The sequence below is a fragment of the Tremella mesenterica genome (genome assembly GCF_000271645.1).
Source record: "Tremella mesenterica DSM 1558 unplaced genomic scaffold TREMEscaffold_8, whole genome shotgun sequence".
NCBI lineage: Eukaryota > Fungi > Basidiomycota > Tremellomycetes > Tremellales > Tremellaceae > Tremella > Tremella mesenterica.
The window spans coordinates 809,952-835,219 of NW_006711232.1; the positions used below are offsets into that span (position 1 = coordinate 809,952).

At 47.3% G+C, this 25,268-nt stretch overlaps 7 protein-coding genes across 7 annotated transcripts; 3 read left to right on the forward strand and 4 right to left on the reverse strand.

Moving 5' to 3' along the window:
• Positions 1–322: 322 nt before the first annotated feature.
• On the forward strand, positions 323–8,261 carry TREMEDRAFT_71988 (uncharacterized protein; the record flags this gene model as incomplete). Its single annotated transcript, XM_007005870.1, has 17 exons — positions 323–391; positions 461–570; positions 619–714; positions 762–891; positions 934–1,013; positions 1,063–1,795; positions 1,865–2,815; positions 2,863–3,052; positions 3,099–3,308; positions 3,352–3,684; positions 3,748–5,078; positions 5,169–5,446; positions 5,599–6,818; positions 6,962–7,063; positions 7,109–7,353; positions 7,542–7,680; positions 7,887–8,261. The coding sequence occupies 17 exons, from the start codon at positions 323–325 to the stop codon at positions 8,144–8,146; spliced, it is 6,477 nt and encodes a 2,158-aa protein (XP_007005932.1). The 3' UTR covers positions 8,147–8,261.
• Positions 8,262–8,720: 459 nt separating this feature from the next.
• TREMEDRAFT_32556 (uncharacterized protein) lies at positions 8,721–11,057 on the reverse strand (the record flags this gene model as incomplete). Its single annotated transcript, XM_007005608.1, has 5 exons — positions 8,721–8,951; positions 9,182–9,431; positions 9,580–10,061; positions 10,218–10,688; positions 10,767–11,057. 5 exons carry the CDS (start codon positions 11,055–11,057, stop codon positions 8,721–8,723), a joined length of 1,725 nt encoding a protein of 574 aa, XP_007005670.1.
• A 1,157-nt stretch (positions 11,058–12,214) lies between these two features.
• Positions 12,215–13,723, reverse strand: TREMEDRAFT_63582 (uncharacterized protein; the record flags this gene model as incomplete). The annotated part of the gene is made up of 8 exons (XM_007005774.1): positions 12,215–12,296; positions 12,340–12,454; positions 12,575–12,650; positions 12,780–12,957; positions 13,145–13,200; positions 13,245–13,362; positions 13,590–13,616; positions 13,701–13,723. The coding sequence occupies 8 exons, from the start codon at positions 13,721–13,723 to the stop codon at positions 12,215–12,217; spliced, it is 675 nt and encodes a 224-aa protein (XP_007005836.1).
• Positions 13,724–14,129: 406 nt separating this feature from the next.
• TREMEDRAFT_74274 (uncharacterized protein) lies at positions 14,130–16,013 on the reverse strand (the record flags this gene model as incomplete). The annotated part of the gene is made up of 2 exons (XM_007005871.1): positions 14,130–15,767; positions 15,912–16,013. The coding sequence occupies 2 exons, from the start codon at positions 16,011–16,013 to the stop codon at positions 14,178–14,180; spliced, it is 1,692 nt and encodes a 563-aa protein (XP_007005933.1). The 3' UTR covers positions 14,130–14,177.
• Positions 16,014–16,249: 236 nt separating this feature from the next.
• On the forward strand, positions 16,250–17,691 carry TREMEDRAFT_74275 (uncharacterized protein; the record flags this gene model as incomplete). Its single annotated transcript, XM_007005872.1, has 6 exons — positions 16,250–16,545; positions 16,621–17,041; positions 17,113–17,182; positions 17,240–17,332; positions 17,374–17,532; positions 17,586–17,691. The coding sequence occupies 6 exons, from the start codon at positions 16,250–16,252 to the stop codon at positions 17,603–17,605; spliced, it is 1,059 nt and encodes a 352-aa protein (XP_007005934.1). The 3' UTR covers positions 17,606–17,691.
• A 1,594-nt stretch (positions 17,692–19,285) lies between these two features.
• Positions 19,286–20,873, forward strand: TREMEDRAFT_16396 (uncharacterized protein; the record flags this gene model as incomplete). The annotated part of the gene is made up of 3 exons (XM_007005545.1): positions 19,286–19,537; positions 19,884–20,686; positions 20,843–20,873. Coding segments are annotated over 3 exons (1,086 nt in total), but the record flags the coding sequence as incomplete, so codon positions are not given.
• A 278-nt stretch (positions 20,874–21,151) lies between these two features.
• Positions 21,152–24,551, reverse strand: Tmmco2 (multi-copper oxidase laccase-like protein; the record flags this gene model as incomplete). The annotated part of the gene is made up of 19 exons (XM_007005775.1): positions 21,152–21,193; positions 21,240–21,305; positions 21,489–21,740; positions 21,857–21,988; positions 22,140–22,245; positions 22,293–22,352; positions 22,397–22,496; positions 22,563–22,745; positions 22,943–23,063; positions 23,109–23,153; positions 23,214–23,352; positions 23,476–23,591; positions 23,659–23,720; positions 23,869–23,946; positions 23,990–24,040; positions 24,107–24,120; positions 24,176–24,204; positions 24,357–24,444; positions 24,490–24,551. The coding sequence occupies 19 exons, from the start codon at positions 24,549–24,551 to the stop codon at positions 21,152–21,154; spliced, it is 1,746 nt and encodes a 581-aa protein (XP_007005837.1).
• Between the last annotated feature and the right edge of the window lie 717 nt (positions 24,552–25,268).

Consider the following 25,268-nt stretch of genomic DNA (forward strand, 5'->3'; position numbering starts at 1 on the left):
TTGTTGGACTGTGGATGTGTGACGGTGACCGGTTGTACGATGTTGGCGGTACTTGAATGGAGTGATCGACACGCGATATCCACGTGGGTAAACTCCGACGGAAAGATCAATGTGGCAACCCTACAGTGGACCCCCTTCAACTCGTGCGCGTCAACACATTTCAACCCCACACACACTCTCTCTCACCATATCTCTACGAGTATCATATTCTTGCCTTGTCCCCTATATACCCCAGGTCAGCGAGACCCGAATAACCTATCGCTTCACCGTGGTCAACATCTATCACAAAAAAGGAGTCTTCACTACAAGCTAGGGTACCGAGATGGATGGCGAACCTCCAGCCGAGGAGGACTTCTCCCTCATCCCTCTCATCGAAAGAAGTCAGCACAAGGCGAGTCTGGCTGCCTTGACTCCCGAAACTGCCAGTGTGCCGATGTAGAGTACGAGCTGATCAACTTAGAACTGGAAAGCTCGGATATCAGCTTACACAGAAGTCAGCACAAGAGCTGCAAAGACCGCTTCAGACACCGATCCTTTCTTCCGACCCTACGTCACCGATGGACAATTATTGTGAGCACAACTGGCTCAGCTCATGGAATTGTTACTGACTTCTTTCAGACGGAAATGGTGTCTCGATGCAAACGCAGTAGCCCATGAAAAGGCCGTGGAGGCCGTTCTGGCCCTCGTCCAGTATAGCGGAGAGACCAGCGCCCGGTAAGTAGACAGGGCAAAGTGAGGAATGTGGAGGCTCATCGAGTCAGAACACGAAGCGACGTCATGCCTGCAATTGTCGACAAGGCCTTGGGGTCTACAAGAACGGGAACGAAGAGGAAAGGAATGGATCTGGCCGCGATGTACGTCGAGGTAGAGAATACTGGAGAAGGAGTAACTGTGGGTGGTTTACTCCAGACAGTGCCTTTGCTGACTCCTCAGGCCGATGTCCTAGTCGGGCTGGATTCGAAGCAACCAAAGATCGTGGCAGGATCAGTATCGGTCTTGAAAGAATTGGTAGAGCACGTCCTTTCCCTCCATGAGGTGTAAGCGTCGGGCTGATTTTGATAGATCCTTCGGTGTCTCCGCTCTTGGCAACATTAAGCCTATCCTCAAATCCATTTCCAAAATCTTTGCTCATACCGACAAGACGGTCCGGACCGAAGGTACCGGTCTCGTTCTCGCCCTTTATACGTACATCGGGGAAGCTCTCACCCCAGCACTGTCAGAACTGAAGCCAGTACAAATGGCCGACTTGCAAAAATCTTTCGATGCTCTGAATGCCGAAGGGAAAGGTGCGGGTACCGGCAAAGCCACGAGATGGACGAGGAAGACACAGAGAGAACGAGACGCAAATGCTGGAGCAGACGACGTCTCAGAAGACGAGGTGGCTGAACCTGCAGCAGTCGACCCTCGGAGTTTCTTGGATCCTGTCAATGTCCTGAAGCTATTTCCGGCCGATGTCATGGATCGACTGTCATCTACAAGCTGGAAGGAGAGAGTGGGTGTCCTGGAAGAATGTAATACCATCCTGGCGGATCCTCAAAACGGTCGGATCAGCGACAACAATATTGAGGCTTATGGATCACTGGTTTCGGCTGTGGGAGCCAAGTGCAAGAGCGACACAATGGTCAATGTCGTCATTGAAGGGTCGAAACTACTGGAAGGATTAGCCAAGGGTATCGGTAGACCTTTCGGGCGGTATAGGAGCGTCACGCTGTCATATTTACTGGAACGATTAAAGGAGCGGAAAGTCACAGTGGTCGAAGCTCTGGGTAAAGCTCTTGATGCTATCTTTGCATGTGTGAGTTATCAGATTCACCTTCTATGTCAATGTGGCTATCTCCCGTTCAAGATGTTTACTGATACATAGACCACACTTCAGGACATCATTGACGACGTCCTCACTTCTCTCAAATCGAAAAACCCACAGGTGAAAGAGATGACCTTACGATTCTTACATCGGTCCCTCTGCACCACTCTAGATGCTCCTGGCAAAGATCAGGTCAAACCTCTGGCCGAAGCCCTCGTCGTACTGCTGGGGGATAGTGCCGAATCAACTCGAAGTGCGGCAGCAGACTGTCTGGGAACCCTGATGAAGATTGTTGGTGAGAGGACATTCAACCCATTTGTCGAACATGTGGGGGAGCTCCAAATGGTCAAAGTCAAAGAAGCTTTCACGAAGGCGGAGATAAGATACCGACCAGGAGCTGCCAAGCCTGTAGCAGGAGGCAAGTCATCAGCGGCAGCTCCAATAGCACGAAAAACTGGACCACCAAAGGCCAATGGAACTTCGGTCCCACAATCACCTGCGATCCGTCAGACGAACTCGATCCCAGCTTCTCCACCCATCAAAGCTTCCGGAAAGTTCGGAGGCGGGGTACCCATGGAGGAATTTGCCCCACCTACTCGGCCACCCCCCACTCGCTTCACCGCCAAAACCAAACCTGTCGAGTCCGAAGGTGCTTCTGGTCCTCCTGCCAAATCCGCTCAACCCGCTGCCCGTAAAGCTCCTATTGCCGGACCGTCCAAAACAGCTCCTGCGCCCACAAAGTCAGCCGGACCCTCGAAATCTCTCGCTCTCTCACCCTCCGAACCTGTCAAGTATCGCTTCAGTCCAGAGGAAGCTGCCTCCCAGGCCGAACAACTCATTCCTCCTCAGGTACAGACGAAACTAGTAGACCCAGCTTGGAAGGTGAAGTTGGAAGGAATGGATGAGCTCGTGACTTGGCTGAGCGAGGAAGGCGGTCTTGAGAAGACGGAAAGTGAGATTATCGTGAGGTTTCTGTGCAAGACGCCTGGTTGGGGAGAGAAGATGTTCCAAGTAAGCGCCGAGCTCACTATACATATCGTGTTCATGCTCACATCCAGGTGGCAGCGAAGATGTACCTAGCGTTGATGCTCGTTGCTGAGAAGAGTCCCACTTTCGGTCGGGCTTCGGCTGCTTTGGCCATCGGACCATTGACAGACAAGCTGGGAGATATCAAGCTGAAGAAGCCAGCTGGGGATGCGTTGACAGCGTTTGCCGAGAGAACGTCCCTGGCATTCGTGCTCGCTCAAGGTAGGTAACCATATTCCCCAGCCAATCAGAGGAGCTCACCTTGCAGGCTACGAACCGATGACAAAGCAGAAAGCCGTCAAAGCCCAGGCTGACGCTCTTACCTGGATCAAGCAGCAGCTCATCGAATTTGGCATTGCCGGTATTCCCTTGCGAGACTTGATCACATTTTGCAAGACGGGTCTCCAATCTCCGAACGCTGGGGTTCGATCCAGCGCCACTCAAGTGCTAGTGACTGTACGCACGTTCGTCGGCGCAGGTCAGTTCCCCTTCTGATCAAGGGATACCGCTGATCATTGCAGATATCTCCGGCTTTTTAGAAGATCTCAATCCTCAGTTGCTCACTACAATCAACAATGAGTGCGAGAAAGTCGCCGGTCAAGCTGCCCCAGAGCCGACTCGTACACAAGCGGACCTCAGGGAAGCCGCACCGTCATCGGGTAAAGCTGGCGGTAAAGTCGTTCCTGACCCATTAGACGACCTAATCCCTCGGGTAGATCTAGACAAGCTGGTCGCTTCGACGTCCGTCATTGCCGACTCGAAGAGCGATGCTTGGAAGACCCGAAAAGACGCGTTCCAGGCGTTGGACGAGTTGTTAGAAGTCAAGTCTAACTCCCGCCTGAAGCCAAACATGGGTATGTCTCTTCTCATCTTGCTCTGTGCTAAGTGGGCTCTGCGGGTAGTATACTAATGGTCAGGTGAAATCGGCACGGTGCTCCGGAAAGCTCTCGGAGACCAGAATCTGTCGGTCAAAATGCTCGCTCTGAGCATCATCACAAAGATCTCGACTGGGATGGGTGCACCGTTCGACAAGTACAATCGCATACTCGTGGCGGCCGTGTGTAGCGTGTGTGCCGATCAGAAGGCTTCTATCCGTTCTGTGGCTCTCAACACTTTGTCTGCGATGCTCGACGCCTCCGGCAACTTGGATCATATGTTCACCGGCATTGCGACGAGCTTGGAGAACCCCAATCCAGCTCTGCGAGCTTCCGTCCTCGGTTGGCTGGCTGAAAAGCTGCAAGCAAACCCTCCGTCTGCCAGCGCCGACATGACTCCCCTGGCAGCTTCAGTGCTTTCCTGTTTGGAAGATCGAAACGGTGATGTGCGCAAGGGAGCAGGATCCGTCCTTCCATTCGTCGTCGCCAATGTTGGTTTCGATCACGTCATGGATCTGACGTCAACCTTGAAACCGGCGTCCAAGGCTACCATCGTTCCACTCATTAATAATGCCAAAGGCGCTGTTCCTGCTAAATCCTCCGGATCAAGTACGGCGGCTGCACCGTCTGCTGTAGGTACCCCAAGGGCGAAAGTCGTGACTGGAGCAAAGACATCAGCTCCTCCAAGTCCTGCTGCGAGGGGACGTAGTCCCGCGCCCGGTGCAGGAAGGTCCATCGCTCCTCCTGGCAGATCCCTAGCTATGAAAGCCCTTTCTTCTGCGCCCACTACACGTCCGCCATCTGCAACTAGCGACGACAGACCCACTGCTTATCCCAAATCTCGACTTGGGTCCACACGTCCTACTTCCGTTGCTCCTACCCAGCCCATCGCATCGCCCAGTGACTCCTCTCGTACCCCTCCGTTCATCTTCTCCAATTCAGATCTCCGGGCTATGCGCGTCAAGAAAGACTCCTCGCGATGGACCCTTGAACCCTCACCTAAGTCCGACTTGTCTGAGTATCTGCAAGTGCAAATGGAGGCCACTGTATCTCCCGAGCTCCTCGCTCTGTTATTCAGCAAGGATCATAGAGCAGAGGAAGATTATATGGCTGGGCTGTCCCAAATCACAGAATTCTATAGCGGCAAAGCGGCGGAAGCGTATGGCCTAGAGGAAGAAGAGATAACGGGTCGGCAGCTGGCAAACGTAGATCTGGCTTTGAAGTACGCGGCATTGAAGTTGCTGGGGAATAACTCGCAGTTGATCAGTCGGTGTTTAGAGGTGATAGGGAGTGTCGTTGAGACTTTGTCGAAGTCTACTGAGCGATTGTCCGATACTGAGGTCAAATCTTTTGTCCCTGCCTTGGTGTTCAAGGTGAGCTCCTCATACGTTCATATATATTATTGCTTCACTCCCTTCTTCCACATGCTCGCAGTCAGGAAATGAGAAGTAGCTAACATGTAGCTCGGAGACGCCAAATTCGTCCCCAAATTACAGCCCATCTTCGACAGCCTGGGTACAGTGACAGCGACGTCTCAAGTCCTTTCGCTATTGGTGCAATTCGGATTAGAGGATAAGCATGCTGGCAAGACGTGCAAGAATGAAACTTTGGGTCTGATCGAGAAGGCGTATAAGAAACGAGGGAGTATCCTGCGGATCAAGGATGAGAAAGGATTTTACGATGCTGTAGCACGGTGCATACAGGACAGCGGAACGCGCCAGGCGGCATTGAGTCTCATGGCGTGAGTGAATCAGGATCCGAAGCAATGACTCCCTCCCTCAGTTCCCTTCAGCTCCAGAACAAACGCGCCTAGCGTATCGGCATATTTTTGCTCCTGGCGAGTATTCGCACGGTGATGTCCGTCTTGTGACATGATGATCAGCTGACCAGTAGGAATCTTCAGTTACAAGGGGGCTCGCCTGTGCTGCAAAATGTCATCGACTCCATGCCACAAGCTAGCAAAGATATGTTGGCTAATCGCAAAGCCACGATGGTGGCGTCAAAAGCGGCGCCAGCTACTATCGGTGGTGTGGCTCGAGCTTCAGCTTCAGCCTTAGCTGCAACCGACACTCCATCTCGTCTAAAGAAGCCGACGGCCCTCGGTGCTGTCAGTCCTGGAATACCCAAACTTCGACGAACTTCATTGACCGAATCCCCTAAACTTGGTTCTCCTCGGAACATCCCCTCGCCCAGTGGGCTCAAACCTCGATCAAACATCCCATCACCTGCTCCAAAGAAGACGGCTTTATCAGCTCTTCCTCGAGCAACTACTCAACTTGCTCAACCCACCTCCCCTCCTGATGCGTTCTCGTCCCGACTTCCTGTCCAACCTCCTCGTAAAGGATCCTCGAACTTGTCACCTCTCTTACCTCAGAATGGGTTCTCCGTTCCTGGGACTGACACTCTCGCTGCTATCGACGCCATCAGACAGGACGATCTGGAAGAAGCCATCGACGCTCTCAAAACGCTACAAGAGCTTTTACTTGAACGTTCGGACACTTTCCGCTCATGCACATCTACTCTAGTGGAGACCTTAGGTGACGAATTGAACCGTGGGTTTACTCCTCCGGAAAACCTATTGGATCTCCCAAAATTCCGATTAGTCAAACATCTCTTACAAGCCGTGAACAATCTATCAGCCAACCAAGATCTCATGCGTCGACTGAAATCGCAAGAAGTTTACACCCTGATACAATGTCTCTCACTCCGGTTGGTCCAGGCGGATAGGCTAGGTGGGGCTCCCAAGGAGTTGGCGGGATTCATGAACCAGATCATGATACAGATCATGAGTATGGCAGAACGAGATCTCGTCTTTAGGGTCATGTTTCGATTGTTCGTGGATTTATCTGGTGATTTCTCAGAGACAAGACCTGATTTAGAGAGTGAAGTGGTGGCTCATGCGGATTTAGTACTCAAATGTTTATGGAAGAGATGTCGGGTGATTGATGATGATCTCAGACATGGGAGAGTGAGACCGGGTACCATGTTGAATATCTTGGAAGAGTTCACTCAGGCGGTGAATCCTATGGAATATAGGAGAAGGGAAAAGGAAGGCGTGGCTTTGGGAGAATTACCATTGAGAACGATCAAGACGATCATGCAGCGGATCATCAGTGAGTATTCGTTATTGGTCCCATAAGTATTACTACTCCCAAGGCAATCCGTGGTACTCATCTCGTTGTAATCTTCTGTTGGACTCTTACACATGATGTTGTGCGGTGAAAAGCCCCAAAAAGGAAGTCGAGCTGATGGATAGTATACGCCAAAGAAAATAACCAGGAGGTCTTTGACATCCTCCGTGGAGAATTCGGAGATCGAGCAGCGGATACAATAGTCTATTCCTACATCTTCCGTTTACGTGAGTTCATACATATCATGTTCACTCATGGGAACTGATGATCAGTGGGTAAAGATGAAGCTGCCGCTGCTCGTCTACGTCAACGTAGTCCTCAACGTAATATCAATGGACATTCTAGACCTCATTCTCCCGTTCGTCCACTTAGCGTAGCTAGTTCCGAGCATCAACAATCGGAAGCAGACCATCATCGACCAGTATCACCTTTTACCGCCGAAATACCTCCGGCCGTGCCAGAAATATCCGAGGCGGAGATGCTTGTTAAAGGACTAGGATTTCACAATCAACAGAGTGTGAGTTGTTGATCTACATCTCTTACACTCCTACCCTCGGATACATTTGGTAGTGATCCACCCTCGGATGCTAATCACATGGGGCTTGCCCCTCTCTCAACATGGTGGAGTTGATTAGTTGAGGATGACAATGGAGAGAGATGTCGGGAGTATATTGGAAAAGGAGATAGTCATGACTGACATAGTAGCAATTAGACAAATTACATGATTTCATAACTGCTAATCCGGAGAAAGAACCAGAGGTTCAGAAAGCTATTTCGGCACATTTGTCAGGTACTGTTCAAATATACATCCGAAGAGCATTGGAACAACGACGACAATCTCAATGTGAGTTGATTTTCGACTTCCCCCTTCCTTCCTTCTTCTCTTGCCCCTCCTCCCCAATTCTCCAATTCCCCATATACTCGCTTGATATACCTCCGACATAATCAATTCTACACCCACACGGTCTTTATTGACATCAACAAATACAAACTGATGGTGACTCCATGTGATGGACAGATATAATAAGTATAAACCATACTGATACCCAGCTCCGATACATGAAACAGTCTCCCCAGTACGTTCACCTAATCCAACACCTTCAACACTGCCAGCCAAACCTGCACGTCGTTCACTCGCCCCTGGTCCTAGACCATCAAGTGTAGCAGTGGACAAATCAGCTCCTATAGATGATCAATTATCCGCTTACAAGGCATTATTCAATCGCGGTCAGAACGTCAGTGGGAGTGGAAGTGAAGGTGGTCATGGAAGTCCTGGTGAACCTCTCTCGGAGATATTACCTCCACAGTAAGTGTAGAGTAGAGGTAGAGGACTGGGTGAACAATGGAGTGTACCGATATTAAGATTAGTTTGGGATCTGAGAGATATCTTCTTTTTTTTCTACATGCATTTTAGATGTATACCAGTAGAGTACTCATACTTTGATTCGTTGATATTAACTTGAACATTCTTTTCATACCTTCTCACATTGACTTGACTTGTTATACTCACTTCTTCACTATTGCGTCAAGTCGCACGAGTACTCGTACTCCACCTAATTACTACCTGTTGCATGTTGCTCCTATTCTTTGCCCTTTTGCTCTACCTCATCTGGGTATTCTCCTTGACTTTTCGTAATTCATCATTAAGCTTCAATGAATCAAATGCAGCTGCACATCAATAGTGCTTGATCAATCAGTTTTGACAACCTGAAAAAAACAAATACGATGAGTCAAGGAGAGAGAAAGATTAGATTAGATATATAAGAAGACAAAGATGCATGAGAGGGCTACATATATCTATTATAGGATCATTCAATATGGAACACAAATCAAATACTAAAATCTAATTTTGTATATCTTTGAACATTTATCTATCTTCATATTCTAGACGACTACCACTGGTACTTTCTCCCCATCGGTCCCTTCAGTCTCACCATTCGTTTTTTTCTGGGGACGGAAAAATATTAAGAAAGCGATCATGTTGAGGAAACTCCATCCTGCTTGAAACCAGAAACTAGCTTGAACATTGGCGTAATTCATAAAACTTCCAGGTTCTCTAGTGAGGAGACCAGCTTGAACGGAAAGACCAATGACGGCGCCTACTTGTAGAGAGACCTATGAGTCAGCATACTAATTCTTTGACTCGATGTCTTCATCTAATCTCATATCGACTCATGTTGGTTTTAGTGGGCTTAAAGCTCCGGATAGGACTTTGGAGGGTTTTACGATATAACTCGTGGGGTTGCATCTTCTCGACAGCTTGTGTGGACAATCGTGAGAATCAGAAGGAGAAGGAAAGTTGATTGAATGAGGGAATCGGTAAATGTGAGGAATTGTCAACTGACCTGAAGTAAAGCACCTGCCACACCTGACATTTGAGGAGGAACAGAAGTCATCACTGTGATATTCGTACCTAAGAAAGACATCATAGCTGCTCCTGATCCGATGATGAACGCAGGGAAAGTCCAACGCCAATATTCGTTATGATGAACATCACCATTAGGAGTGAAGATCATGAGGATGTAAGAGACACCTCCGAGTAGCATACCGAGTGATATGGGGATACGTGGGGAACCGAGTTTTTCCAATGCGGGACTGAAAGTCAGTGTGTTGTCTATATAAAAGTGTAAGAGGCAAGGTCAGTCATTTGACAGCTGCGTTTGGAACCAATTGGGAAAGGCAAAGAAGGGATGCGAGGAGGAAGGGATGGAGGAAAGATAAGAAGACAGAAAAGATCACTCACGGAATTATGAAAGCAGTCAACAAAGCAGCAATACCCTGAGGTAACATTCTAACTGCCGCAATGATAGGTTTCTCCCCAAACACAGCCAAAAACCTTTCCACCAAAGGTAATTGATTCACAGCCCACCAAGGATAAATAGCCAAAGCGAAAACGATCAATAAAGTCATATTTGGTATTCTCCAAAAACTCGGGGGGATCAAAGCGTATCCTTCTGGAAGACGGGCTTCCCAAATGAAGAACAATACGAAAATCGGCCAAGAGAGTAAGAATGGGACTAGGAATTTTGCAGTTTTGAAACCGTATGATGCACCGAGGGTAAGACCGAGAATGAGAAGGATTACCGATGATAACATTGCGAAAGAACCGACAATGTCGAGACGTCTGAATTTTTCTCGACTGGTTGTGACTTCTCCTGCTCTGTCACCACGGGTTTTGGGAACGAGAGCGAATGCTGCGAAGGAGAATGGTACGATGATGATTGTCTGAAAGAAGTCAGCATTAATTCGATTGTTTGTTCATATCCTTCTTCCAAAACCTAACCTAAGTTGTTTGTGTCCGTGATGTTGAAAGTCGGGGCGAAGAAATGGGGAAAGATTGGATCGTTGGAGGGAGATAGGAAAAAAAAACGATTGACTCACGATGAAACGGAAAAACCATCTCCAAGCTGACATTTGTCCACCGGCAGTTATAAAACCGAATAAACCTCCTAATACCAAACCAGTCACATTGGCTAAAGCTCCAGAAAGTCCAAACAAAGTCAAAGCGATATGTAATTCGGAAGGTTCGAAGATTGCCAAAATCAATCTGAAAGCAGAAGGTATCGTCGCTGCTCCAGCTATACCACTGATGGCTCTGAAAACGAAATAAGCGTATTGATTAGGCATGAAGGAGATGATTAAATTGGTTATTCCTAATCCTAAGAAACCCCATGCGAAGACTGGTTTTGCAGAATATAAATCGGACACTCTTCCCCAGAAAAGCAAAAAAGCTGCGAAAGTGACCGAATAAGCTGTGATGATCCATGAAGAGGATTCGTAGAGGATACCAAGGTCGTTTAGGATTGCGTCGGTGAATATGAATAGACCGGAATAAGAAGCGATATCGAGGTACTGATGATCAGCAGAGGTTCAAAATTACAGATGGGTGGGAGATATCTTCTCCGAGGTCCGAGGGGAGGAGAAACTCACTTGAGCAACGGCGAAAATGAAAAGTAAAAACCATTTTCTCTTTTGACTTAACTGTATCTCTGCTTGTCCTCCCACTCTACCTACAGTCCTCAAAGTCTCTTCATCCGTTCTAGCAGTTTGTTCATCCCATTCTTTCCCTTCCTTTCCTTCTTTCCCATTACCCACTGCGTTAACATCTACGGCGGTCCGAGCCGGTGAAGCTCTTCCACTACTACCAGTTGATAAAGTGGCCGTACGATCTACTTCTAATCCCGACGAAGGGGTGATTTCATCTTCTCTTGAGAGAGGCATGTTGGCCAGAGTTGGGGAAGGGGAAGAAGATGAAATTGGAGGACCGAGTGGTTGTGATGTCATTGTGATAAAGGTTGATCGAGGGTAAGTTGGTAACGTATGTTGGTAACGTATGTTGGTCGTTGATCTTTGAAGATTTTTTATCTAGATGTTCGTACGGGGAGATATTCTAGGGGAGCAACGAGTTATATGTATGAAAGCGGAGTTATTCGAAGTGTGATATATAAGTAATGTGTGAAGGGAAAGACAAAGCTGTTAGGCCTATAATTTTTCACTCGGCCGCGGATGGTGTGTTGGCGTGTTAGATCAAAGTGAGGTGAAAGTAGACAGTCGAAAGGTTGATAAATTTGATCCATTCGGGTTAGAGGAAGTAGTATATATAGGTTAAAGAGGTATACTACCGACCGTCGGTCGGAACCTCCACACGATACCAAATCGTTTCATACTACTCGCTTGATCAGACGTTCGGAGTCGGATTAGTAAGGGTGACCGATCCTCTATCATTGGAGGTAGGGCCGTGGCGGTAGGTACAATGGATAGCTGCTGTCATTTTGGTCTTCTGCTTTCCCCATGGCCACCATGGCCGAGGATCCAGGAGAAGGGAGGGGATCGCGTATTGCGGCATTGGCGCTTTGGCACGAGATGGCGTCTTTAGATCCTTTTGAGTTTTGATCTTCCGCGCGGAAGAGGAGGCTTTAGCGGATCACAGATAGTGTGGGCTCGGTCATGCGGACTAGCGGTCATCTGGGCCCGTCGCACCTCTCATGGGTATGACGCAAGGAAGAGAAAGATGCACGGTGTACGGTGATCGATTCCCAACTCCTTCTTCCGCACCCTGACACTCACAGATCTCACTCAGATCTCGCCGATCGCCGACGGAGACGGATTGATAAAAAAAACCTCCACCCACAAAGGGTCGGGCTGATTAAATTGGTTTGTCACCCATTCGTCCGTCGGTCCGACCCTTTTACCCCTCACATTTGACTGTACTCGAGTGCAGTACATAAAACCCCATGAATGACTGAGCCCGAAGAGACGACCTCCACCCCGAATCAAGAACGAATGCATAGAATGACCGAGACGCGCCAAGCAATCCGCTACCTTCCAAACATATGACGACATGGGTTCTACAATCTTCCACGTTCAATAATTCCACCTCAGACTTGAGCGCACTTGGTCTCGAATGCAGCATACGCAGCGGCATAGTTGACAACATCCGAATGCTGTTGCATCCAGTATCTATCTCGTGAGTACTACACGATCTGAACCATGGACGACTCACTTTGACATGATGTATGGTAAACCCGCAAGCTGAGGTCCCCAACGAGACGCATTGTCGTAGAATTCGTAAACTGGAAGAGCGATGAGTTTCATATTCGCTGGAATGGCGAGTGTTTCTAAGTTCCTCAGCACGACTCACATCCATAACCCACCCTCTCCTCGCCTAATAACGATCAGAGATGGCCTGGATGATAAAGGAGTCGTTTGATGAGATACAAGGGGGTGAGGGTACTGACTCTTTACCGGAAGATTGACCATGTAAAGCTTCCTACACTCCTTCGGGAAAGACACATGAGCGGGGAGGTATGGATACTATGTATTAGCTCCCACACTCATTACTACTGGTCTCAAACGACCACAACACCAGCCACAAGAAACAAAGACTGGTGTATAGATCCCCACTGTACTAGGGAAACGGGGACAACCAGTGATAAAACTCACAGAGAAAGTATCAAAATTCGGTCTCCACCAAATACTAAGACATTCCCCTACCGTCCAATCTTTCCCATCTTTCGAACGGACGTAGCCTCCGTCAGGTAAGGGAACACCGAGTTGTTCGTTCATCCTAGCTAAAAGACCTTCTCCATCTGGTTCAGTTGGGTCTAGGTATCCTCCGGGTCTAGTGTGAGTGTGATTTTTTTCTTCACTCGATTGCTTCTTCCTATGGCGTCTTCCTACCGATGCTTTCTACAGCGGTCGTATATGACTTCTCAAGCAGGCACTTCGCGGCTGATTCGTGGAGAGAAGATCGTGAGCATGACGGATATCCCAAAAGATGGGAGGCGAGGCCTAATGAACTAACTCACAGCTTGTAAAACCCATTGGCAACTTGCAACACCAAAACATGCGGAAATCCATGTTCCTTACCTTGTCACCCACATATCAACAACAGTGGAGAGGACATACCATAACCACCATGACACCTTCTACAGATCGACGCATTCCCGTTTCGGCATATTGTTTTTCCAGCCGTTGCATGCGAGCTGAGACGGAGGAATCTTCTTCTGCTTGTGCTTCACGTTCGCTACACGTCAGGATTCGTTCGCTCTTTCTCTAAAGAATGTTCAAATATCCCCTACTCCTAAGGATCTGGCGCGATATCCATGGAAGGTGCTGGAGAGAGAAGTGGGGCAAGAGTATTACATGATGGGGGATGGACAGGAGGAATGAAGATGATGCAGAGGGAGTGATGATGTGAAGAATGAGTAAGAGGCGAAAGGGTATATGTGAGTCAAAATCGGTCAAACTCACATAAGTGTATAATTCTGCATTGGAGACCTACATATGAGCTTTCCCCGATCCACATAGGGAGTAGAGAAACGAAAGAAGGAACTGGGAAGGCAGGAAAAAAAGAGAACGGACGACTTGAGTTCAGTGTCGGACATGTTGCTGGGTTATCTTCTTCGTCGTCGTGAGCTACCAGCACGAGAAGAACGTAGTGTTGGAGAGAAGTCAAAGAGATGGACAAGATGTCAGAAGTAAAGACTAAGAAGGGACATGGTACAGTAGGTGTCACCACTAGTCCCGTTCTCCCGCTCGGATCACCTTAATGAATTTAGAGGAATGACGATAGATGAATCCAATCGATGGAGACGTCATCTGCGCCGTGCACCATGAGTACGAGTACGAGTACTGTAAACCTCTTCCCAATTCAAGGTGAGTTAACTTATTGCATAAAGCGTCTAGTGACGTCAACACACGTCATGTATTTTATCATCATGAACATACAAAGACATCATGTGAAGTTGATTGGTGATATTCCATCCTCGGAACATGACCTATGAGAGATGCACATGCACTCAATTCATCATAAACCACTCGTGCCACGCGTGCCACTCACTACACAGTCGCACCAGGTCCTTCTCTCCACATCAACGACGGTCTAACCCTTGTCCTCTTCACGGGCATTCCTCTTCCATCCGATACACCATAATGTTCTCCATTCCTTTCCATTGGTCCTCTTTGTCCTCCATACCCACCATTTCCACCATAACCTCCCGGTCCATTCCTATTTCCCATCATCATAGGTGGTGGTCTTCCCATCCCCTGTGCCCCAGGTCCTGGTGCTAATGATCTCCCACTTGGACCCGTCGGTATCCCTCCTCTACCCATAATGTTCATACCTCTCGGTCCCATGGTATTACTTCCTGTCAATGGTGGAGTTCTTATTTGTCCCTGTTGTCCTCTCATATCGTTCAAGCCTCTATTTTCTAAACTCTGACGACCGACAGATGGTCTAGCTCCTAATGCTCCACCACCTTCCAACAGAAACTTAAACTCTCCATCAACTTCCACTATCCTCAATGAAAGCTTTTGTCTTCCACTACCCCATGCAAATTCTTCTCTCTCCACTAAAGACCTGACTTGATCTTCATCGATAAATTGACATTGTAATTCTGCTCCTGTATCCTCAGGCCATCTGAGACCTTCTATCCGTTCCACTGTATGTATAGCTTCATCAGTGGAAGAGTATACGGCATATGCGTGGTCTTTCACACCTGATAGCCATAATCCGGGGTATGAGGTGGATGCGAATGGATTCTTAGGGGTGGGAAAAAGAATTGATAGCGACTCGGAGGATTCGGGGGTGGAAGGGAAAAGATAATCGTGAAGTTGAGAATGCATCAGAGGTCGGCGTAGGTTGGAGATGTATATCACTCTTGTCGGGGGATGTATCAAATGAGAAAGAGAGGGAGGAAGAGGGGGGTAATTTCGTGTGATAGGTTTGGATTTTCCCGGTGGTGGTTGAGATGGCGAGGAAGGACGAGCAGGGGAAGAAGGGGAATTTAACATTTCCACATCATCGTTTTCCACCTTCCCGTTTTCTCCCTTTTGCACATCCTCCACGGTTTCCTCAGGGACAGCCTGCTTTTCCTCTTCCTCCGATACTTCCCTAGGTGGAGAAGCTGGTTGAGGTTGAGGGACAGGAGATTTGGATTCTGAGTCTTGCATCTCTACATCTTCCACCGGGGCGGGGGAAAGTGGTTGAAGAGGAGAAGGGAAACCATCCTTGGCTTCTTCCGCAGCGACATCAGCGGCAACTTCAGAATCTAACGCCGCCGGTTCGACGGCTTCCAGTTCGGAGATATCTGCCGGGGTGGGAGAGGGAGGTTCATGCTCCACCATGGATCCTCCCACTCCGTCAAGTCCATCTGCCAGTTCAAGCTCCGCCTCTCCGGTCCCTGAAATGTCATCTTGTAGGCCATTCGTCTCCTGAGGTGCCGCGTCTGACTTATTCCCAGCAGGGGGTGATAGAAGGTGATCTTGATTCTCAGCAGCACTGGGAGAATCTGGCTGTTCGAGGACAGGAGTCGTCTGGGCTAATTCTTTCGGTGGTAACGCATCTTCTCCGACTTGGTCAGGAAGAGGGGCAACTTCCGTTCCGCCTGATACGTCAAGATCTTGGGCTTTCTGCAATCGATCCGCGAGCTGATATCAGCATTGGATGACATCATACAGATACCATAGCATACTATGAGATGCTGAGACTGGAGGGAATTGTCATGATTGCGAATGAAGAACAGGGTGAGATGTAAGCGAGTGAAGTGGTTGCGGCGAGAAGAAGACACTTACCACTGCCTTCAACCCCTTGGTATCCAAACCTCTCAATTCGAGCTCTTCTTTGAGTTCTGCTACTTTGAGGGATTTGACATCGACTTGGGGGTGATTTGACATGGTAGCTATATCGATCTCTTCATTTGAGTGAGAGGAATGGACGAAGACTCGGTTCAAACAGGGGGGGAGAAGTTGAAAGAAAGAAGATGACGTGGTGTTTGTGTTCTAATGACGTGTGATAAGCCCTTTGAGCGCACAGACCTCCATGACGTCGTCTAACCACTTAGCTGTACCGCCATTGCCGCTGTCCTCAACGTCGTACCTCTACCACGCTCCCACTCAAGAGAATTCTCATCATGCCAGACGATTCACCTCCTTCTTACCAAACAACCATGGCTCAGCCCGCTCTGAATATCACCAGTCCATCTGGTGTGACACATCCTGCCAATAGCGACCCCGCTTTGGCCAACACTGGTCCTGTTCATCGACCGAGTCACAACAGAGCAGACAGTGACGCCAGTAGTATGAGCGATATCAGTGACGCCAGTGAAGCAGGATTGACACCTGGCTTGGTGGATGAAGAAGGAAGAAGAAGTATGGATGATGAACAACGAGAATTGCCACAAGGTTGGGTTAGATGTTTTGATCCAAAGTGAGACATCCCTTCCCTAACCTTCACTTTTGTACCAGTCAACATGACTAAACGTATGGGTGGCTGATAATTTAGGACTGAACATCATTTTTACGTCGATGTAGCTACGAAAAGGTCCACTTGGTTACATCCTTACGACGATCCAGAATATCTTCGTACTTTACCCGACACTCATCCCGCTCATCCAAATTCGGCAGAGGCCAGTGCTATGCGTAAACGAGCAGAAGATGAAGCTTTGATGGTAGAAGAGATGAAAGCTGCTAAAGATAAGAATCCAAAAGGTTCTTCATCTCTTTCCCCTAAAGACAACGCGGCTGGTCCTTCGGTTGAGAGAGGCGCAAATCCCGATGGAACTCATCCATGGGATAACGCACAGACACAACATAGGAATTGGTTACAGAAGAAGAAAGATCAACTTATCGGGACTAAAGAGGAAAGACAGAAAGCAAAAGAAGAAAAAAGGAAGATGAAAGAAGAAGCTAGAAAACGTCGTCGTGTGAGTATGATGATCAACTCAGTTTCATTTTTCTTCAGAACGTTGTTTAGGACATCACTGATGTAGTATAGGAACAAGAAGAAGAATATTTACGTAGAAGGCAAGAGTTGCTGAAACGGCAAATGAACGATCCGAACATACGTATGTCCTCCTCGTCCCTCTCATCTTTCATATACATGGTGAGGCTGACCTTCTCAGGCGCGTACTACGCTTCGGACCCATTCGGCTATGCCGCCCCGGCTGGACCGTACTCGCGTTCAGGAGGTTTATACTCGAATCCTTATGGTTATGGTGAGCTTTAATTTTGGTCAGTATCTGAAGCTGACTTCTAGGATACTCGGGAGGTTACGGACGTAGGTACGGATACAATAGTTACGGTGGTTATGGCGGTTATGGTGGTTATGGTTACGGAGGTGGTTTAGGTGGGGGTGGCTTGTTGTTAGGTGGAGGTGCGGGACTGCTGGGTGGTCTTTTGATCGGTGATGCACTTGGTAAGTCTTTCACCATCTTTCATCTTGGCAAGTCTTTCGATACTAATCATCAGCTGGCGGCGGAGGTTTCTAAATATCTTGTTCCAAGTATCAAACACGAACACATCTATAAAGTCCGAGGCTGAAAGAATATATGTACAGTATGTATCGCTTACTGATACCCGCTTTTGGTCAACGACCGTCGTCATGACCATCAAAGGTACTTTAAGATCCCTTTCTTACCGTTTTACTCCTACAATCTCGCTTTGACCTTCCGCAGCTTGTACACTGACATTTTTACTCGTATCTTTCCCATTACTCGTCCTCAACGCTACTCGAAAAGCTCAAAAACAAATCCTGTTCTAGCATCTAGCCTGGCCAATAACAAGATGGACAACTTCACTATTAATATTCCCCGAGATACTTCAGGCCAACCTTTGAAAGATTTGCCACCTGGTTTGTTCACCGCCGTCGAGGTCAGTCCAGTAGCTCGATTGATCAGTAGAGTTGATGAGTAGGCTTTCAGACATGCAGTCAGATTGGGAGACATCAGTAAGGTATTGGGCGCCGATGATTGGACAGTAGGAGCTGGGTATGAAGTAAGTCTCTTTCATTTCGACATACGATGTTGCTTTCTATCATATATACCGATCTTGGCTACCCACGGTTTCTTTCTTTACCATTGGTGTGAAGGAGCTTACCTGTTCCTTTGAGGTTTAACCCTAAACTTTCATAAGCGAAACTGACAGGTAGTCAATCGCCGATAAACTTCACCTGGCAGCTCAACGAACGCAAGCTAATCCGCTTCCTACTGGCTTGATAAAGTCGAGTAAGTCATGATAATTCATATATCCTCCCGTTCCTATCAAGCGGGGGGTGTCGTTGATGAACAAGCGACTTTTGTCAATGGACCAGAAAATCCCGACTCTGATGGATTATCGAGAAGGTCTTCAACCAGTGACGAAGCTTTGTTTCCTCATCGAAGTGAGTTCTCAACCTCGATCCTCAGTCTCACCCCTCAGTCCCACTCCTCAGTCCTACTCCTCAGTCCCACTCTCAGTACCACTCCTCAGTCCCACTCCTCGGTCCCACTCCTCAGTCCCACTCCTCAAACCCATGAGATTAGGGGGAGGCTAATATCAAGACGACAACTCGGCCAAGACGGAATGGTGGGCTTCATGTCTCTTTTGGTCTTGGCAAGCGAGAGAACGTGGGATACCCGATGTGAAAGACGTCGGACAGTGGATGAAAGAGATACGTCGTAAGAGGGATCAAGCTGAGTGGGCCCAGTTGTGGGCGGCTTATTGCGTTTCACAGGTCAAGTCGATGGATGAGGGGGTGTGAAAGTTGTGTCATTAGTATTTGAGACTTTTCTTCTCAGTCTGATCTAGGGAGGCGGCGGCGGCGGCGGCGGAATGGAGTCTTCAGAGTGCATATAAGAGGAGCAGTGTCAATACATGTGCCGAATACATTGCCAGTATAGGCCTGTCAGTAGTAGTATGTAGTCGTGTCGGACAAGTTGATATGAAATGTTTCTACCAAACCACTCAATTAAAAATTCGCCGTGCGTCGAATTATCACGAAATTTCGTCTTCCCCCAATTACACTTTCCCCACTCTACCATCCCAAATCTCTTATGACCTTTTTCCATCTATCACTCTGAGAAGAAGCGAGCGCAAAAGATTCGTACCAAATCATGCGACCTTCCAAATCCCTTTTCAAAACTCTTTTCACTCCACCCATCTCTCACATTCTCCCACACCAAGGTCTACTCTACTCCCTTGGACTTTCATACGCCTCTAAAGATTCTCCTCCATTTATCCATCCCCAAGCTGGACCGAAAAAGGCAGGATTCGCAGGACAGAACAATAAGATAGGAAGATGGGTAGAGGAAATGTTATCGTTACGTGCGGGAAGAGGAGAGTTGGAGGTTGGTGAAGGTGGTTGGGGTGAGGGTAATGGTGAAGAGAGTAAGAAATGGGGTGCTGGGGAAGATTTCTTTACTATTGTTGAAGGGAGTGGGAATGTGAGTTGGTCCTCTTCTTTCTCTCTTCTTCTGTTCTCTGCACTATCTTCTGTTTCATTTTTCTCCTTCTGTCTCTGGAATCGTCTTTGAATACTCTATTTGTCTCTTTACTCTTTACTCTGCACTCTTCCCTCTTCTCTCTTTTCCCTTTTTCTTTCCCCTCGTTCTCATCGTCCTTCTGCCGTGCTTCAAGCTTCTTGCCAGACTCGTGAATAGACTTTTGAACCATGCTCTTGATAGTTTATTGGGGAGCCGAAAGAGTAGGTCAGACTCCAAGAATGTGCCAGTATACGACTAAAGGGAAGCTTTGAACAGATTAAGAGTTTTCAAATCTAATTTGCTTCAGACCCATTTGGCAGTAGCAGATGGTGTAGGTGGTTGGGCACCTCAATATGATCCTTCACTTTTTTCCCAATCACTCCTATATCACTACACTTTGTCTTCTCGTTCTTCTCCTTCCTCTTCCCCCTCATCTCATCTCACATCAGCTTATCAAGCCGTCCTCTCCGATCCCTTAGTTCAAGCAGGTTCATCAACAGCCGTCACCATCTCCCTCTCCCCTACAGGTTTTTTATCAGGTTTGAATCTAGGAGATTCAGGATGTACGATCCTTCGTTCTTCAAAACCTTTACATACAACAATACCACAAACACACGCATTTAACACTCCATATCAATTATCGAAATTCCCTCCTAAACCAAAACTCTCATCATCAGAAAGATCATCCATCATAGAACAACTTCGAGCATTGAAAAAAGGGGAAATGATCTCACCTGAATTAGAAGAAAAAGCTCAAGGTTTAATGCCAGATCCAATCAGTACGAAACCGAATGAAGGGGATGAATTCAAATCGGATTTACAACCGGGAGATACAGTGTTGATTTATACGGATGGAATGAGTGATAATCTTCCTTTTGAACATTTACCATTATTGGAACAAGTTGTAGAGAGGGTATTGGATCAACCGGTTAATGCACATTTGACACCGGGAGAAAGGGCTAGTGAGAAAGCAAGAATTTTGGCAGATGTTTTGGTCGGTTATGCTAGAGGAGGTATGATGAGGACGGGACTGGAAGAAGGATGGAAGACACCTTTCGAGTTGGAAGCTAAGAAATATAGTAAGAGGTTTTTAGGGGGGAAAGTTGATGAGTGAGTTACTATACCTTATGCCTTCAATGCCCTCTCAGATATCTACGGATGTGCACCTTCTCCCTTGGTATCAGTCTACGAGCCGTGCGACGCTTTGAAAAATATGTGCATCCGACAAGCGACTCAAGTCGTAGCCATGGAGGAAGCTAATAGTAGTATCACCGTCCTCACGGCTGTTGTCACGGAAAGAATATCTTAGTGTCATGGGTCGAATAATGCCATACGAAACAGTCGCATGAAATCTAGCTTTGGGATGGAGAGATTGATATTCATAGATGTGAGTGAGTTTGGTATCACATCGTACCTTCTGACAATCTATAGGCATACAATATACAATACACCAAATGTCCAAATTACAATATGCAAATGTCCAAACAATGCTTAATGTCCATGATGAAGACATGCAATAACAATGTCAAATCTGACTTTCCCCCATGATACGTTCTCGACAAGGTCGGAGGTTCTCTAAGCTGGACCGATGGCGTTCCGGTCTGTTCCTTTACAAAGCTACAGGTCAATCCGGTTTCGAGATGGAGGAGTGAGAGACACTTACGTCGAGCCATGCGGACGGCCGGTCAATCTCCTTGATAACATCTGGTCGAATCACCACAGCTGCCAACTGATCGTAAGCCCCGTACTTTCGCCACAAGGCATCGTTGGTAGACTGGACAAGACCTGAAGATCGACAATCGAGATGGTGTCGTGCAACATAAATCACCATGAAAAGGACCAGACGCAACAAAAACAACCATATCGCCAAGTTGAAAGAGGAAGAAGGGAAATTGAATGGCAATCAACTCACCTTCCCTTGAGACATATGCCAACCGATATGACAATGTAAAGGCCATACACCAGGATCATCCATTAACAATCTTAAAACTGCCCAGTCTCCGCCGGGGATGAGCAACGTGTCCCTTCTCAACGGGTTGTTGGTGTTCACTTGAACGTTGGAAAGACCTTCTGCATCCATAGTGCCGCTGCCACGAGCGACGAGGAAGAATGGTCGTCCATGCAGATGATAAGGATGGGAGATGAAGCCATCTAGATTGTTGATCTGTTTCGTTAACTTTCTATACCGCATTGATGTTTGCTGCTAAAATAAATGTCAGACCGATAAAAGTGGAGTAGGAGGTCGAAGGAATCAGCGGGAGAATGATTGGTAAAACCCACGATAAGATCTCCTCCGCCGATACCGTCAAAAGCGACGTTGGCGACCAACGAACTGTTGATCGGTACGTCTTCCTCGACTTGTTGTAACAGAGGGTAATTGATTTGGTTTTGGTAGGTGATACCGTTCATGGCCTGATGTGTCAGCATCAGTATCACTCCCTTCTTCTTGAGGCCATCGACGCGTTTTCTAAAGAAGCGAGAAGGAACTAGTCTCGGACGGCGAAGAGTGGGGTAGGGTGTTTCCCGGAATACTTGACATTAGTACTAAAGATTGATCACTCACAAAACCGGAGAACGCATGTCCGTTGACATCACTAAACGTCCCAAAGACGCTCGATAGGACATTTGTCTGTGACACTGACGTTGGAGCATCTTCCGCAACTCTAGGTCTAGCTCATCAGACGATCACTACCATATCAAACTAAACTGGACGTACGTTAAAGAATATAGCTGGTCCATATCGACACAAGGAGCCGTAGCATTTGCCAAATCATCCCTTCTCGTCAGCTCATTCATTCAGCTGTCCATGAAAGAACTTACCAAGGTTCAGTGGTCGGCTCGGAAGTCGTGGCTGAACTCACATCATCGACATATCTAAATACAGCGAGTCCCGCTTGAGGTTGTGTTGAGCCCAAACAGGCTGACAGTAAGCTTGTGTCTTGACAATGTTGAAAAGAGAGTCGAGGGTTTGAATGATAGTTCTTACACAAGGCCACGTTGCTCCGTAACCAAAAGGCATCTCCGTTGGATCCTGAAGTTGTGTTGACGATGAAGGAGTATCGTTGAGCTGGGTGAATAATGATTTCGTTTACTGTCGGACCGTATACGGGACAATCATCGGCTTCCACTACGAGTAACTGGTGGTTGTCTATCGACAAGCGGAAAGATTCTGAACAGTCAACGGTTTGATCTTGCTCTGCACTAGTATGTATTGTACAATACTCTAGTCTGCATCATGCGGCAAGTACGTGATGGAATGACAAAGTCTTGTGAGATTGGTTACAGAGAATTCGGTGGGCAAAGTCGTGGATCAACAACTGACGTCGAATGATTCCATAAGGAGATGTAGGGGATGAGAGAACTCACCGTGCGCTCCAGTGTGGATTATACGAAATCTGATTCGTTTATTACTTGGCACATGAATCTCTGGATAAGGTAAATCAGAGCAAGGTGTACCATCCGTCACAGTAGAGCAATTAAATCGACCCTTTCATATCAGCTAATACAAATAACTCGTCATGATGAGACTTACCTGACCGTTGATAAGAACGCTGTCTACCGGTGGTGGCGCCACAGACTAAACATGATCAGCTGGGACTTATACATTATCGTGACTTTTTGCACAGAGTTCACTTACTCCTTTGTATCCTCCCGATAGCAAGTCAGCCACGATGACTTGAGATTGTTCATGTACCCAGTCGGATAGGTAGATGATACGCTCTTCATCGAAATCCTGTCCGAGTTTGAGGGGATCGTGGACAGAATGAACGATCAGTCTGACGGTCAGATTACTTCCTATACTTTATTCCTGTCGATTTCCCCCTACAAGACATTTGCGGTATTTCATTGGTACTCATACATTTGAGAGGTGAAGAGTAGATAGACAAGAGATAACTCACCCGCCAACTATTCCATCGGCCAAAGTGTTGGCATAATGTGAATGCCACCAATATGTACCGTATTGATTGTTGATCGTGAATTGATAGGTATACGTTTGACCTGGGGGAATAGGACACTACCATTCAGCCAACTTCCAACTCCGTCTCCTCCAGCCTCTTGGTTGTTTCCGAATGAATACTCACTTGAGAAAAACCAGGTACACCGTCGTTATACTGCGTACCATTCTGTAACATGCCGTGCCAATCTGAAGATTAGTTGTATCTCACTGACGGGCTCAAGGCGAGAGATTCTCCTCATCTTTCCGCCTGAAGAAAGGTAGACTTAATCGATTTATCTGGTGCCGAGATTGGAATAGGAAACGAGTAAAAGAAGGAGAAAGAGAAATGACTTACGGATCGTCTGACCAATATCAAGTTTATTCGTCACATGAACCCAGATCGTATCTCCCTCATTGGCCTCGATCAAAGGTCCTACCCATCAGCTCGATACTGGCTATAGTTGATCTGGACGGACCTGGAAACATTTTGTTGACTGTGAACATCTGACGTTGATAACCATCAGGAGCTATACTCAGCATTTGTCGGTGACGCTGTTGCTTGGTGGTGATTTCTGAGGGGACGGGTTACATACCTCCAGTAGCAGCTCTGACGTGTCAGCTGACAGATAGAGATCCGGAAGCTAAAAGTGTGAGAGACTCACTCAATAGTCCAAAACCATTCTCTGATTTGCTGTGAATTAGCCTTGTGTCAGGCGATCGTATTTGTACAGTCAAACGGGTTTGCACAGCGAGGAATCCTGAAAGTAGAAAACCGGCGAAGAAAGAATAGAACAGAAGAAAGAAACGATAGAATGGCGATTGTTCAAAGATCAAAGTACTGACCGGTATTTCAGTGATCAAGAAATCAGGGTCGAGCGTAAAGATAGATGGGTCATTGGTCACGGTAGTTCCTCTAGGACTAGGATCCGTCCTAATCTGTCAGTTTATCTCAATGAGAGAAGACATATCTACTCACCTGGAAGATTGTGGAAGACTCAAGACGAGTGGGGCGAGAAACAATATAACTCCAAACCACATCGTTTTCCAAAGTCAAATAAGTGAATATTCTATGAGAAGGAGCGTGAGGGAAGAAGGAAGATAGTTGAAATGTCAAGCTGTTTAAAGGGGTATTATATGTATCAATAATGAGAGTAGTTGTGTGGTACTAGCCTATTAGCGTCGGTGATTCTCAAAGGCCGAAAGTCCAGTAACACGCGGACCAGGCAAAGAGGCAGAAAGTGGAAGAAAAGATATACAGATGTCTACCCGGCTGGCCGAAATGATTTATTTCTTTGACCACCTGTCGCGAGTGTGGTCCTTTAGATAATTTGGAAGTCCGACAAGTGTAAGAGAAATCAAACGCGTTTCACACCTCCTTTGGCGGAGTTTTCCAGGTGACGTCTCGGGGTCGAAAGCTGTGTCGGTAGGACATTGGAGATTGTTGGGATACAGAGACTGACAGGTTTGAAAGGAGAAGATGGCACATGTGTGGGTGCGTTGCTTACTTACGAAGGGAAGGGAAGTGAGGAGGTCCATACGGGAGGATTTTGTTCGAATGGGAACTTACCAGATTCCCAATATGTAAAGCCAATGTCCGAAGAGTTCAAAGAGAGATAGTCTTCTGGCCCGAATGAAAAATTTAAGGGAATGGAATTGTACGAGCTAGAGTAAGGAGCGAGCAGCAAGTGAGGTTAACCTAAAGAGCGAAGGAGTGTAAAATCAAAAAGTTAGAAATAAATACCAAAAGGAGGGGGG